Here is a 16354-nt window from a genome sequence, read left to right as displayed (position 1 = left end):
TGCAATTATCGTCGTTAGGCTCCCTTCTGAGCCTAACTATTGTTTTCAAAGATGTCCGCAATATATTTAGGGGTTGAGATGGACCAAAAACTAAATGTATTCCTTAATTTTGCTGCCGCTATAAAGGCCACACATAGAAACCAAAGGACACGAAATCTCGCATGAAGTTAGATTTAAGCATGGTACAACGAAGAGAAGGTTGGTCAACTTTGAAAAATTGCAAGTATAGAGGTCTACCTGTTTGGCTTGTAATGTCAGAATTAGTATCAAAACAATAAAAAATCCAACAACTTGTTGCATTTATTTTGAATAAATAATTGAAAAACGCGATAACTGAAAGAAAAGTCAACACTTCTTTTCAAAATCATGTACTATATATCTCTAACCGATTATTCCGCTACAAAAACTCTAGATTTTGTCGATGCATACGTTGAAATAAACATTTTGAAAACACCCGAATTTGAATATTTTCTGAACATTTTTTTTGTTATTGAAAAGAAAATACATACATAAACAAATAAAGATGGCATATTAAGCCAAGAAAATAAAAAAATTAAAATCATATGGTATCATAGCCCTACCTTGATATCATTGTACAATGGATTTAAGGACAGTGGGTAGAATTGACCACTATTTTTGTGTGAAATAAACCAACAGAGTTAAAGACAGGGAAGAAGTCTGGCATTTTGGATGGCCATTGGATTATATTTAGCTGTAAAATGGACCACAACAACCAACAACACGACGGAGTGCGTAAATATTGGGCAAATGTCTCTGGCCAAAAAGCTAAGGGTAATATCTGGGCCGTGTTCCGTGACATAATTTCAAAAACGAAATCTTCCAAATGGATTTTGGAAGGAAAGAAGTCTAGCATTTTGGATGACCATTGGATTATATTTGGCTGTAAAATGGACCACAACAACTAACAACACGACGGAGTGCGTAAATATTGGGCAAAAAAGCTAAGGGTAATATCTGGTTCGTGTTCCGTGACATAATTTCAAAAACGAAATCTTCCAAAATGGATTTTGACATAAGGGAGCTTCTAACATATTGTAGTGTTGTAGGGTATCACATGGTCGGCCCCGCACGACTATAGCCTTTGCTTACTTGTTTTTTGTGCTTTTCTTTAGAATTTCAGCATACTTTGAGAATCGCTTTGGCGTCTATGACCTTTTCACCAAAAATGCTAGCTTTATTTTAATATAATTTTCTTTCCTGATGATTAAGGGTAAATAGTGGCGGATTCTATGAAAATTCTTTTCATTTTTATTGGCCTGTTTTATTTTGGTGGGTGGCGGGTTGCTTGGAGGAACGATGGTTTTCCGCTGCAAACATGTTCGCCCTCCCGTTTCCCGTTCTACATTCACTACATTTCGGAGTAATGGCGTTTGGTTTCCCACATTTAAAGCAAAATATAGTTCTTTGGAACGCAGTACAGACCCGAAATACGAGCGCAGGTGTTCGACAGTTCCAACATAGTATAGATGTACTTATAGCGAATAAATCAAGAATTTCATCACTTACCTCGAATAATTTACCATCGCCATCTTCCACTTCTTACTGTATCGCGTTTATTTTATATGCTCTGTTTGCGGAATTCTATCACGGGCTTTCCAACGTTGACCTCATTAAACTGATGTTGTGAAAGAAAGCATCGATTGATTCCCCGGGTTGCTGTTTACGTTCCAATAAATCTCTCATATCTTCGAAACAGGTGCGTCGCCTTTTAAATTTTTCTAACAAACCGTGTTTTGTTTGTTGTAACCAGAACCATTTATACCATGGTCCCCATAATAATATATAAAATTTATTTAAGATGTCAGACCATGCCAACATATTGTGCCTTTGGAAATATTCTAGCCGATTAACAAAATCTTCCACTTTGACACCATCGCTACTCGATGGTATGTATTTCTAGTATTCATTTTTATGTTATTTTCCCATTTTGGGGCTTGGACTGATACGTAGGGTTATCTGAATTGTTCGGGTAATTGCTGTTCATGGGGTTATTGTCGAGCTTGAGTCTATAGGTGGACATAGGGCTATGGTCAAGAATAGCATTGTTTGGTACTATAGGGTTATTGGGTTGTATGGAGGAACAGAATTGTTGGTGGTCATATGTTGAGGTATATTGTTGGTCATGGCGTTATCTGTAGGCAGCAAATTATTTATGGGATTTGATGGATGGTCTTTCCACAACTCAATAGATAATTTTGAGACGGCCTCATTTAGTTTGCCTATAACACCGTACAACTTTCCCAGCTCTTTGGCTACAGTGTCTTGTACTAAATATTGCAGATTAGTCTGTGCGTGTTTTAAGCTTCTTGTACCAGACCTCTTACCAAATTGTCAACTTCAACTGGGTGTTTTGGTGAATTTGTTTGAGGTTAATTATTTTGTGGCAATCTAGTTGTTTCACTAGAGACAGGATTGTTATTGATAATGATATTAGATAAATTCCTAATTGATGGGTCAGTATTACCCTTAGGTTGAGGCATTTTGGAATCTCCCTGAGTTTTCTTTTGTTTAGGGAGAGGTGATGAAATAGAATCTCTGCTCAGATCAAAAAGTAATGAGCGGTCTCTCTTGCTTTTACTTTTTCTTGTTATGGCTTTTGAACTCATGAGAATTTAATATCAAATTTAAAGTTTACTTATATTTGGTGATGACGAAATTGGAAAAAATGAATAGTGGTGATTGTTTAGCTTAATAGTAAAAAGAGTTTAGACAGAATCTGACTCTAGTTTATGATTTAAAAACAAAACGAAAACACTGATACAAAAAATAAACATAAACGCATTTCATGAAAACAATACAATCTTTGTTACAATTTACGACATACCCTACTATCCTAATTTTCTAACCTACATATTGCACATTTATCACAGATTATTTTCTAAAAAGGAGCTACAATATACGCTAGCCATAAGGATAGGCGATATTCAGATTATATCTATTACAACCTACTGTCTATTGGTCTGCACTTAGGTGTTATTGCACAGAGTTATGCATGTCCTCGCCATTTTAATTTAGTGGGGATAGGTATTGTATTTTGAATATTTGGCGCCATATTGTTATGTGCCACCTATAACGGCACTCTGGTGGGGTTACGGCACACTCAGTCATGGCATTTCGTTCAGGGGGATTCTCAACCCTTAACACCAGCAGTCATAGGGGCTAAACAACTAGAGAGGGGTTGGTCATAACAAAGAACAAAACAACAACACACCACGCGACCATGACAAGGGAACTAGATGATATCTGTTGCCCGCCCAACCTTGACCCTTTGGTCCGAAAATACACGCGAAACCTACACCCTAGTATCCTCTCTCACAAGCAGAAATTCAGATCATATCAAGGTTCAAACTTAAAACAAACATTTATTTGAGACATTGTCATCGCTACATAAACTATAAACAAATAAACATTTACGATCACACAAACTGAACTACTAATACCGTGGAAACTATTCCAAGTGGTTGAGCGCCTAGCACTGCTGGTGGTAAGGGTTTGAGAATCCCCCCTGAACGAAATGCCACGACTGGGTGCGCCGGAACCCCACCAGAGTGGCTATGCATATCCACGTCTTGGTATAGGCCCCATATAACGGTATCTCCCTATATTCGGTATTTGATGATTTTAGCGACATTATTCACAGGAATTGTTTCATATTTCGTGTTTGAATTTCCTAATAGGTACTACAGTGTATGACAGGTCCAGGTCTTCATATAGCCCCTAAATATCGGTGCCTCTCGATATTCGGTATTTTGATGATTTAAGCTACATAATTCGCCTAGTCGAAATAACGGTTTTAGACCCTAGGACTCTTTGGACCAAATCCGTTTCAGAACATTTGGAGTCGATCTAGCGATGTCCGTCCGTCCGTCTGTCTGACTGGCTGGTGTGCACGATAACTCTCGAAGGAAGTATCCGATTTGGTCCAAACTAGATACATCGTAAATTTTTGTTAAACTTAGATTGAGTTCGGGGATGGGCAATATGGGTCTACTCCTTCTGGTATCTCCCCCACAAAATGTCGAAATTTTCAAAAAATAAAAATTTTTTTGCACAGAAAGAGAAAGGATAATCCGATTTTGCTCCAACTTTGCAAATCCTTATATTTGCGTCAGTGCTAGGTCAGGTGTGAAAATGGACAATATCGGTCCACTCCATCAAGTACCTCCCTCACAAATTTTGAATAATTACAACTCTCATAAAATGTGATGTATGAGTCCGATTGTCTTCAAATTTCACACATAATATTTATATTAACCCAAGGTCTGGTGTTACGATGGAAAATATCGGTTGTGAATGACCAAAACATTTATAAAATCCGGAATAAGCATCAGGTACTCTTTATATTTCACACATCCCATTATTTCCACTAAAAAAATATCCGTGTGAAGATGGGATATATCGGTCCACTTCTTCTGGTATCTCCCCCAGAAAGGCTCAAAATTTTGAATATCCAAAGATGGTAGAGATCGGACCATTTTTTTTTGCTACCTGCCCCACATAGGGTTCAAAATTTTGAAAAACACAACGATCAAAGAAAGCGAAATAAGCAATCAACACTCTTCATATTTTACACGTGCAAAAATTTTTGCTAATACAATATCTTTTGTGCAGATATTATATATCTGTGAACCTTTCTGAGACCTCACTCACAAAGGGACACAATTTTCCATACTTTTATCTGTCCTAACTTTCGAAACAAGTCAGCGATTCTTTTCAACTTGCTATATCTAAATATATCTCTCTTTGCCAGCAACCTGAGATGAATATGGAATTTATGATTTTCCATAAATTGAATATAAATGTTCGATTTTCTTGTAACATTGCCCATACCAATATTTTAATATGTATTTGATGAAGCATGAAAATTGAATACTTCAATTGACTATATCTGGTACCTCACGCACATTTTAACATTTTCTAAAAATTATCACATGTATCACGTAAAGTGAAAGAAGTAGTCGATATAAACCAAACCTAGCACGTCGCAATATTTATTTCATATGGCCAATATTGGCCCATTCCTTCAGAACCTACTGCATTGGCTGAGGGTATACATCTGTCGGCAAAACCAACAGATTCTTTTTAACTTGTTTTAAGACATAAAAAAATATATTTGATTTTTAGATATTTAATTATTAAATAATAAATAATTAAATTTATTAAATAATAAATAATTTATTAAATAATAAATAATTAAACAACAACAAAGACTTCGAGCTCGTTTTTTATTAAATTTACATTTGTAACAAAAAAATATATATTTTTTTTTTTGCTTTGAAAAAGATTTGCTAATAGAACTTGAGTCGAACTTGGCGGCTTTTTGGTATTTAATTCGCATAATCTTAGTCGCAATAAGTTCGAAATAAATACTAATTTCCGGAGAACATCCACACCAAATATGCCCAATGAGCCGTTTAACCAAAGGCAAAACGCGTCGCATAGTGGTGAGTGTGTGATATCTGGCTCTCATTTTCACTGCAAATTTCAGCTCAGTAAGCTCGTCCCGACAGAGAAATAACACATAAGTCGTAAACAAATGATCTTTGTTGCTAATTAAATTTCCAATTTGTCTTTGGATGCGACTGAACCCTTGAACCCTTGATTTAAATTAACATTATTTTTGAATAATTTTCAAGTGTTTTATTTTTGAACGGCAACTATTAAAAGCATCGAACTCAACAGTCACCTTTATTGTGATTGGTTACTTATCAGATTTAATCCGGATAAAGATTTATATGTAAACGTACTGTAATAGTGTTAATGCGTTTGTGTACCAAGTTCACAAAAAGCAATGCGCGCCGCCGGCTAATGGTTTACACCTGATAAATTGCCGCCGCCGAAAAAATTGCTCCGCTTCGTTGTCTGAGTGCGGCATAATTTTATTTTATTGCAAAAGGCAAATATTGCAAAAATCGCGTATAAAATAAGAAAATAGTGTAGCCGATTTGCGTTGTTCATCGTTGTCTTAACGTCTATATTAATTTATGTTTTTCCTCGTTTAAAGAGAATCCCCCTACTTTTTAAGGACGTCAGTAGTTTAAAACAACGCTCGACTTGGTTTTCAATCGCTTTGTTTAATATCTTCATTTATTGTCCGGGCAGAGATTTTGGAACGCTACTAGCCGATATACGAATAAGTGTGGCTTATATTGTAGATGTTGACTGCGCTTCTGGCAATAAACGCAGTTTTGGGGCAAACAGTAAAGACTAAAACTACAGAAAGGCGTGGCATTGAAACCGCTTCGACTAGGACTAAAGCTGCGAAATTTCTGTCTAACAAACTAAGTATAGCAAATCGGCTTTCTACACATAGGCAATATCCAATAAAACATCATTGTATCACCAACAAAACCATGAGTACCGGTCAGCAAAGTTCACCTGCTGCAGAGTGTGCCGAAGGCGGTCTGAAAAACAGCACCTCTATAATGTAAGGCAAATATTTACTACTGTTTTATTCAATCAAAAATAATAATATAAAATAATACAACTTCAATTATTTGACCAATTATTTCTGGTTTTCAGATCTTTTAAACCGGGCGATAAACATTGTTGTCACGATATCAGTACCAAAAATGTTAAAATTATTGCAAATCCTGGTTTACACGATCATGGATCCTCCAAAGTCAAGTTGAAAAACTTCGTCGACTACAAATGGGAAGTGAAAAATTATCCCGGTCATTTGATTGCTGTTCACATTGATGGAAAATACATAGCCTATGTTATTTACGGTAATAATTTTGCATTTGCTATATTAATATATATTAGCAGTTTGCTTTAGTATTTCTATAATGGACACTAATGTACCGTACCATTAAATAAGGATTGACTAGAAAAATGTATTTCGGGTGGATGTGTTTTGAAACAAAAGGAACCACATTCACTGCTAAAAAATTTAATTTATTAACCATGTCTTTGAACATAGCTTATATTTTAGATTACTCTAACATATTCAATACATCTAATTTGATTTGGTTTCTACTCCCTTCTTACAGTTAACAATAAGGTTTCCCGGATGGAGGGTATGATCCGTGTTGTGAATACCGCTAAAGGTTTGAGAGCTTTAATCAAGGGAATGACAGGCGAAGTGTTAGATTTGCAATTTGCCCACATTGAGAAAGAACACATACTTGCATCCATCGATGCCACTTCGCTGTGTGTTCATAAAATTGACATGCTGGAAGGATCATTATTGTGCAATTTAATAATAAAAATTGAAGACCCATTGTCGAATTATACCCCGAAATATGATAAAATATCCTGGTGTCCATTCATAGAAGTCACTGTTGACGACGACGAAGACAGCCAACTGCTAGTTTGGGCCCGCGGCTCCGTATTTCAATGCTTCAATATAAATATTATTGTTGCTGAACATGGGGTATGTTGTGTGTCGTTATCGTTAATATAATTCTAACTATATTTAATTGCAGATCGGGAAATTTCAATCAAAAGATCTGAAATCTGGATATTTAAAGCATTCCGATGAAGCTATAACTATAACCTGGGTAGCATTATCTCCTGATGGTTCAACCTTGGGAGTGGGCAGCACTGATGGTGTTATACGTTTCTATCAGGTTATATACACGACAAAGATCCAAGATGTTTGCATGCTTGGAAGCCTCATAATGGAAAACCTGTTTCTTCGTTCTTCTTCTTGGACAATTTAACGAAAAATAACGAAGCGTAAGCCTCAACGAAATAAAAACAAAATTATCTTAGTTGTTTATTATGTATTTTCTAGCCCATATTGGAAATTTGCAATCACTGGTGCCGAAAATAACACGGAATTCAAAGTTTGGGATTGTGGTACATGGAATTGCCTTCAAACCATAAATATCGCCAGTTCCACAGGAAAACCTCTAAATTTTATTGCCGAGATAGATCGCACCGCATCGTATTTAGTTTTATCCAACTTTGAAACACGCACTTGCTACGTTATGCAAATCATAAATGCAAATAACTTCATATCTGCTCTGAATGGAACCGCTGTTTGTGGTGAAAGTTCCATGAACATGGATATTAGCAGCAACAGCATCGCATCGGTATCGTCTAAATCAAACTCAAGGAATGTGGATAGTGGTGCGGTTGGTACAGTACCAACAACACTGGTCTGTGTGAAGAGTATCTCTGAATTTCCCCTCAGCTCTGGAATATTGTCATTCTCTATAGTTGATGCGGCTGTGCGGCGATATAAATGTGCTAATGAAAACTATATGTGCGATGAGTTGGATGACTATGATGAGGAAACGTCATCTTTGTATTGTGTCGTGGTACACATGTATATTGTGCAATCCAAAAGTATGCAAGAATGTAACATTTTATATCAGCCCACTGTGCAGGAAAATGCTGAAATAAAAAGTACAATGTCAAGTGAGGTTTCCAGTCAAAAGAGAGAACAAAACTCCAGCAATTTGGATATCGCTAGTGATGAGAGCAAACGCATCGATAATGTAGCCGAACGTCACGATGAGGCAGGTAAACAATCCGACGAGAGGGACAATGTAAAGAATATTCATTTAGTGGCAAAAGAAGACGCCCCTGCTTCCAATGAGAAAAATGCCTTGGAACTACTATTGGGAATAACCAATGTAACTAACAGTGGTGGCAGCAGCAATAGTCACACTAACTTGGTTTCAAATACCGGTGGCTCGAATGTAGTTTCGGTGGCAGCAGCTGCAGCCGCAGCTCCAAGTGTTATAGCAACAGAGAGTATTACCGATTCGCGCAATCCTTCGCCGAAAGTATCAGCAAATGTTTCCGCTAAGAGCTATCCCCAGGTGAATCTAATGACACCAGATGCCTTTACATCATCATCAACAAATGGTACTGAAAAAAACATGCAAACACGTAAAGAGTAGTAGACAATTTTGAATAACATTCTTTTTTCTTAGAACGAAAGACACCAGAAAATGTAAGCAGTGAAGTTCTTAATACCATATTGATGTTAGCGGCTGTAACTGGTCAAAATCCATCGGCTCCTCCGAAGCCGGATAGTATGAATCTGTTAAATTTGGTCAACAGCAGCTTAATAGAAGATCAAGAACAACAAAAGGTCCAGATGAAGAGAGACCTCGAATACCAGGAAAAGTTTAGAGGTATGAAATTACAACAAACATAAATGTATAGAAGATGATGTTTCTTTCTTATAAAGCCATCGATAGAAACCCAGGACGCAATATTGGTGAAAATTTGACTAGCGGAGGTTCAAGTCCTAGTCGTGAAGTGCAGGAAATAATGTCATTACAAGACTACGACAAGAGCTCCTTCAGTGGTGATGAATTGCTGGAAGGCAACAATGAAAATGACAACGCAAATGAAACGGATGTTGCAGAGGTGGAAGAAAATAACGTCGAAGAAATATCAGGTAACTAGTTCTACACTCACATACAAATAATTTAATTCTTTTGTTTTAATACAACTTCAATGAACCGACACTCTTCCTTTAGATAAAGATATGTCCAATTCAAATTCAAAAACCAATTGGCCAAAAGTTCCGGACGTTCCTAAGGTGTCTACAAGCAAACACTCAGCTGAACTTCAAAATGCAGCAAATTTAATATCGCAAGCTGTCAATGCCTCATCCATGTCAAATTTGAGTGGCAGCCACATCGTCCCAACTCTAGGAACCACATCCTGCAGTAACATAATGCAAAATGACAATGTCGACAATGCTGCAGGAACGGATTTAGGAGAAATCAACATGAAAATGAACGAACTCATTGGTAAGCTTAGAAAATATTTAAACGTGCATCGAATGCGTGCATCAAATGCATTCAAACGTGCATCAAATGCATTCAAACGTGCATCAAATGCATTCAAAAGCTTTAAAAATGCGCTTTACCTGACGACTTTTTCAGATTTAATAAAAATGCAGTCAGTTCAAATTAACAACCTTCAAAAGGAAATAGCTGATATGAAAAAGACAAATCCTGCAGTTGCTCAGAAGAATATGACCGAACTTGGCTTCAAACTGGAGATGCAACTGTCCAAAATGATGGAAACCTATTTGATGCGATACGAAACTGAACACAATCGGAAACTATCTACGTTCCTGATGGGAAGGTATGTGGAAATTTTTTTCGTTACAAAGATAACACGAAACGGTATTACATATTTGTTTCTTTTTTCAGAGATGTTCAGAATCGTGAATTACGGGACAGCATCATGCAAATTATGAACCAGTATGTCCTTACCCAGTTTGGCGAAATGATTTCAAAGGTACTGGCAATTGAAATACAACGTCAACTAGCTCCAATTTTGGCAGCAAAACTGGATAACATGCAACAGCAGATTCAATTAGATGTTGCACAAAAGTTGAAATCATTCGACATGATGATTAAGGAGAATATTGCACAGGCTTGCAAGAGCAAAGTAAGATATATCTCTCAATTTATAAAAGTGAGGTCGCGTGAGTGATAATAATTTTGGATTACAGAGTATTATTGATGCTTTTGGTAAATCAGTATTAGTCGGTGTTCAAAGCAGTCTGCAAGCAGCTTTTGTTGAGTCCATGTCCAGTACACTAATTCCAGCTTACGAAAAATCCTCACAGAACATGTTCAAACAATTACATGAAGCGTTCTCAGTGGGAATTAAAGAATGTATGTTTGTTGTTGTATCCACTCATCTCTAATACATATAAGTTGTTTTTGTGTCTCATTTATACAGTTATGGAACAATTTGACAACTACTTGCAACAACTACAACCCATGCATGATTCTACGGAAGAGATTATTGGCAAATTTTCAAGCTTTCGACAACATTTGGACTCAATACTTATAAAGCATAGGAATAGTGTTCAGGAAGCCATGCTGGACACGCGTAAAGATATGAAAAGTTTGGAATTGTTGCTCTCACGTCAAATCCAGGAAACGGTCCGAACTGAGGTATTGCCATAGCGTCTATCGTCCGCCTCCCATTAAAATATCGTTATTATATTTAATATTTTCGTAGATACGGAAATCGTTCGAAAGCCAGGCTGCAGTAATTCGTTCGCAAGCAAATACACCCGCCCCAATGTATGATATGAAGGAGACAATTAAACACCTTTTGCTTCAGGGACAAATCAACAAAGCCTTCAACCAAGCATTGCTGGGTAATGACTTGAGTCTCGTGGAGTATACACTGAAGTGTGCCGATCATAATGCAGTGTTCACGCCCGACTGCTGTTTGGAGCAAAAGGTTTTACTATCTCTAATTCAACAGATTTCAGCTGACATGAGCAATCACAATGAGGTCAAACAAAAGTACGTCAAGAGCATAAAATATGAACTGTATCTCAACAAATGTTTTTTTGTTTTTAATTTGAAATTTTACATTTTTAGTTATTTGGCGGAAGCATTATTAGCGATCAATCCTCATGACCCCATTACCAGAGAACATGCTCCAAAAGTATTGCAAGAGCTATTCCGTAATTGCCAAATGTTCTTGATCAACTATCCAAAAAGTCCACAGTGCAGTAACGTTCGAATGTTGATGAAAGCTGTACAGGCGTTTAAAGATCAATTCTAACCAAGAAGTTTTGCCACCCGACACTATCCTTTAAATCACAAAAGTAATGCAAACAACACCCTGCCTAAAGAACCGGGCTTCAGACATTTGTGAAGAATGAAATTCTTATGAATGGTATGACCGTGAGTTTGTGCACTTCAAATATTGTAGCGTTTTAACATTTATTCGATCTCTTATTTTAGTGCATTGTGTTAATTTCAGTACCTTCCAATTCCTTGCTTTCTTCTACATCCTATATTCCTCGAACTTTCGTGTAATGTGATTTTAAAAATGTTTGTCGACGACCATTTATGTTAAGAACTTCTGCAAAATCTCTGATGAATGAAAACGTGCAAGACTTATAAAGCAATTTTTATGAACGGACATTCTATTAAATTATTTTTTCTAATGTAATATTGATAAGTGTTTGTGGCGTAATTTATAAGATAAGTTAAAACACCATGAATGACGCTTGCAGACTTTTAAATACGACTGACTACCGTTTTTATATTAAAGAAATTATAACAGAATGAAATCAAATATGATTTTTCTTTTTTTTAACTTTATTTTTTACCTTACAACACATTTAATGAAAGGCTCTCGTAAATGTAATTTCCATATAAATAAAAAAATCTAAAAGATCTTACGTAAAATAATATATCATTGTTATGATCGTGATGTCAAGCTGACGACAATCGTGCTTAAGGAGTCGATAAATCTGAAACATTTTCTTAATCGTGAGCCACATCAACTGCTTTGAATCACCGTATGGATACGATTACGGAGCAGAAAAAAAAGTAAAAAATACATTTTGACAAATGTTATATGTATTTTATTATTTTTTTTTTCAATAAAAATTTATTTTTTTTTATTTGAATATATAATTATATACACCATTTTTCATAAAGATAGTCTTATTCACTTAAAGCGAAAATAACATTGAATCAACTCAACAATTTCATTTGAATAAAACAAGAGGAATAAAATATTAAACTGTTTCCGTGAATTCGTCTCGCAGCAACCGTAAGAGCTTTCGAAAACTCCGTTTTTTGGTTTGAGTGGATTTTATAATAGTTACTATACTCATACTCATTTTACACATTCCAAAAGAAAGTCAGTTTCTTGTAAACACTGACAGCCACAGCCAGATGCACAGACATTGTGTTTCTAAAAAGACAAGTATAAAGGATGACGGCATCAACATCCAAATTGTTAATACTTACTTCAAACCATTGCTTCATATGCATGAAATGACCACCATGGCCACACGATAGACAAGCATTGGCCGCTCCCTTAACTGGTATTCTACAGAGTGCACAAAAAAGAACAGGCCGTTGGCAAGCTCCGCAGGCGGGTGTGCGTTTTGTTTTATTGCATCCGGAACACTCAGTTACAAATTCAACGCCTTGTCGGGGACATTTGAGCATCACTGTGTGCTTTAAGATCTAATAAATTAGATTTAGTGATGAGTTATTCGAAACAAATAAAAAATGTGCCATGTTCTTACTAATGAACGTGTCGTTAACAACTGCCAGCCGTACAGAATTTCAGCATACAATTTTTTGAAGTGGTCAAATAATGGTATTTTTGAACGACGGATTAGTGATAATGACCACATTTCATTATTTGCGAATTTACTATCCACACAATCTAAGGAATCCGACCAGGAACTGCTTCGTAGTTGAATGGCGTTGGTTGTGCCTTTGTTGGAATTTGAAACGTGGGAATCAATAGGAAGCACGGTGTGATATGGTGATGTATTGGGTGTAAGTATAGGTATTTTCCCATGACCATGTGCGTTACCACTTGGTGCGCCATTAATACTGGCCACACCGGTATATCCATTTGCTACACCAGGATGAAACAAGCATGCAAGAATGACGGAAGTTTGAAGGTCTCCAACAGCTGCATAATGCATTATAAGTGATTCCAATAGAGCTTTCTTAAACGGATCCTCATTAAGAACCATTTTGCTCAGCTTTGTCTTTCTAAGAGGTACATTTGGTGTTGCAATCATCTCAGCCATGGTCCAAATTGGCAAAAGGTCATAGCGGCCCTGATTTTCACAAACAAGGCGGTTTTTTCGACAGGTCGCAATTATGTCTGTTTTGTCCAGCGAGTACTCAGAAGCCATGACTCGGCTGATATTGAGCAATTTGTTACATTCGTATATTTGAACTATGGCCGTTGAATGATTAGCTTTTTGAATTGAACGATTCTTTGAGTGCTTTGAGGTCATGCGGTCCTGCAGATAAAATGATGCATTCGAATCTCTATGTGCATAGAGCATGGGTTGTTCACCCATAACGTTACCCAGAAGTCCACCGCCGTTGGTTGCCCACAATGTTCGTGGTGTAATGTTTTGGTGGCGCAATGTCAGTCTTTTTGTATTGAGAGTTTGTGTGAAACTGCATAACATTCCCACAGAATTGAATGTGGCAGCTGAAGTTCGTGGGAAGGGTATGCAAGCGTCGTGGAGAGCTCCGCTCAAAGCTCCTTCCAATCTAGGTGATTGCAAACGTACATGAGACTTTTCAGATCCTCCACCTGACTAAAATAGTAATAAAATTATGATATCAAATTATTCGCAGGAAAATGTTTTATCTTTACCTTTTTCATTGCAGCTACTAAAGCTCTTAAGCACTGCTCTAAGCATGTACGAGATTTCTTGACACGCTGCAATGCATTCGTTCTCAGAACTTTCAACATAACTCTCGACAAAGGTTCGTGCATTGTTGTGCCGTCACAAAATTCAAATTCTGGACTATTATTTGGACTGGGGTAATCCGTGGGAAACGTTATATGCAAGACAGCCACGTGCCCTCCGGCCGAAATGTTAAACATTGCAAAACGTTTTATTGCATCTAAGGTGTCTACCTCAACATGGGGCATATTTGTATTCAGCAGTGAAAACTCGTGATGAAGTGAGCACGTGGGCTGATCGGTTAAGGATCGCGCAACTGCTGTTTCTTCTCTATATCGATGGGCAGAGGAGCGTGCGGAAGTTGCTATTAATGTTGGTGATCTTGAGATGATAGTGTTGTGCACGTTATCGGCTCTTTCGACGGGCAAAGACACGGCAACGGGCTGCGATCGGAAAACGGGCACTCTTTGAAAGGACGAGCAGTATGGAGGCTGAAATTTTGTTGGAGTTCCGACTCGAGATTGTGTACAAATGTCGTAGTTTTCATTTGTGTCATTTTCGGGTTCGCAACATTTCAGCATTTTATCATCAATTTTCCAAACTCGCAAAGTTCGATCACGAGACCATGTAACTAATTCCTGAAAGTATGTGTGCTATATATCAACTGTATGGTTAACATTAAAATAATTTTATACAATTTCCATTTGATTTTCTCGATTTGGGCGCCAAGCAAAATCTAATATAACATCAGTGTGGCCAACAAATGAGCAAACCGGATCATTTTGTTTGCTGTTGCTCCACAAAAGAAGACTATTTTCACCTCTACCCAGATGAGGTACAACAATGCTGACAAGTCCATTACCAATAGGCTGAAATGCAATTCTTACTTAATGCTAGTAGTCAAAACGGCCTTTTTTTCTATTCTCTCACCGTGTACCTAGCTCTCCACACTGGCGAAGTAGTAGTTATTATTTTTTCTGCTCTTCGGGGGTTGTTTATATCAAAATATTTAACAGTGCCATCTTGACTTGCGGTAGCAAGACATGTTTCCCTCCGATGACTCCAATTAATACCATGTACACTAAATATTTGAAACATTTTCTTTAAAAAAACATATAAACGGACGTTGAACATAAACTTCTATGCTTACCGATTTTGGTGGGCAGTTATGTAATGTATGGGACAGGAACCTTTTCGAATATCCCAAATTCGTAAATCACCGTCGTGTGCTGCTGCTAACAAGTTCCCTGAGACCCTGTTGAAGCCAACTTGAGTAGCACCGGCTTAAATATTAAATAAGTTAATTATTAAAATAAAGGACAACTTCTGGAATGCGACTGGTGTATTATATGACACCATCTTCTTTTCGATTTCACCTCACAAAGGATCACATGGATAAGAATAAAAATCTGATCGCCAATAGCCACATTAGAATTGGTGTACAAGTGTCATTGTATCTCCACTTTTATACCGCAGATATTTATCAACAGAACACACAGACGTATATACTTACACATACATACAGCGCTAAAGGATAGTGTGGGTTTCCTCGAGTCTCGTAAGTCCCAAATATGCGAAAATGTATCGATAGAACAGCTAACCAAAAGGTTCGGATTTTTACCATGCCAATCAATATCGGTCACCATACGGGTATGTCCGCGTAATGAATGAATATATCTTGGTTCGGCAGCTCCCCATGTAACCACATCAATATGCTGGCTTGTCTGAATATTAAAGACATTAATGCTGGGTAATTCTTAATGTTGCTAGTTTAATACGTTACCGCTATGGCGCACGATTCCTTGCTTTCGGGACAAATTGCGAACTCTGCCGCCGATACTTCATATTTGGAGTTCGTATTGTATTTCCTCAAGCAAACCTCATCACCGTCTTCTCCCAGACGCTGCAAAGCCAGATGTCGACGCCCCGCCAAGAGAATCCACTGTCCAGTGTAGTCAACAGTCATGGCAGTGGCCTGAGATTCCCGGTGCTCGTAAACCCTATCGCTTTGGCGAATATAGTTGCATTGTTCATTGCCGCCACCGCGGTCATTAGCACGCAAGGTGTCATTGCTCGGCATTTAGTAAAGAAATATCCAATAAATTTTAATTATATATTTTTTTGTTTATTTTTTTCGTCTGAAGAGGATCTTCTAAGATAAACAAGCGGAACGAATTTTTCGGCGACGTCGGCTCATCAGAT

At 37.3% G+C, this 16354-nt stretch overlaps 2 protein-coding genes across 2 annotated transcripts; one reads left to right on the top strand and one right to left on the bottom strand.

Moving 5' to 3' along the window:
* The first annotated feature begins 5861 nt into the window (after positions 1–5861).
* Positions 5862–12048, top strand: LOC101901593 (enhancer of mRNA-decapping protein 4 homolog). Its single transcript, XM_005186793.4, is given in 16 exon segments — positions 5862–6448; positions 6544–6749; positions 7014–7396; positions 7449–7593; positions 7596–7701; positions 7760–8841; positions 8910–9113; positions 9170–9382; positions 9465–9740; positions 9876–10080; positions 10149–10389; positions 10454–10619; positions 10687–10904; positions 10972–11264; positions 11343–11643; positions 11712–12048. Coding segments are annotated over 15 exon segments (4197 nt in total). The 5' UTR covers positions 5862–6176; the 3' UTR covers positions 11530–11643; positions 11712–12048.
* A 265-nt stretch (positions 12049–12313) lies between these two features.
* On the bottom strand, positions 12314–16354 carry LOC101887643 (GATOR complex protein Wdr59). Its single transcript, XM_005186797.4, has 9 exons — positions 15936–16354; positions 15666–15876; positions 15303–15435; positions 15083–15233; positions 14848–15021; positions 14119–14790; positions 13016–14059; positions 12732–12953; positions 12314–12675 (listed from the first exon to the last, which is right to left on the bottom strand). Exons 1-9 carry the CDS (start codon positions 16230–16232, stop codon positions 12598–12600), a joined length of 2982 nt encoding a protein of 993 aa, XP_005186854.1. The 5' UTR covers positions 16233–16354; the 3' UTR covers positions 12314–12597.

Source organism: Musca domestica, unplaced genomic scaffold, assembly GCF_030504385.1.
Source record: "Musca domestica strain aabys unplaced genomic scaffold, Musca_domestica.polishedcontigs.V.1.1 11, whole genome shotgun sequence".
Lineage (NCBI taxonomy): Eukaryota > Metazoa > Arthropoda > Insecta > Diptera > Muscidae > Musca > Musca domestica.
This window is presented reverse-complemented; position numbering and strand designations above follow the sequence as displayed.

Excerpts from the sequence above, each read along its gene's own strand:
- LOC101887643 (XM_005186797.4), bottom strand. The coding sequence starts at position 16,232 with ATGCCGAGCAATGACACCTTGCGTGCTAATGACCGCGGTGGCGGCAAT. Across the intron at positions 15,234-15,302 it reads ATAACTGCCCACCAAAATCG|TGTACATGGTATTAATTGGA; the intron begins GTAAGCATAGAA and ends TCAAATATTTAG. Across the intron at positions 15,022-15,082 it reads TGTGGAGAGCTAGGTACACG|CCTATTGGTAATGGACTTGT; the intron begins GTGAGAGAATAG and ends ATTGCATTTCAG.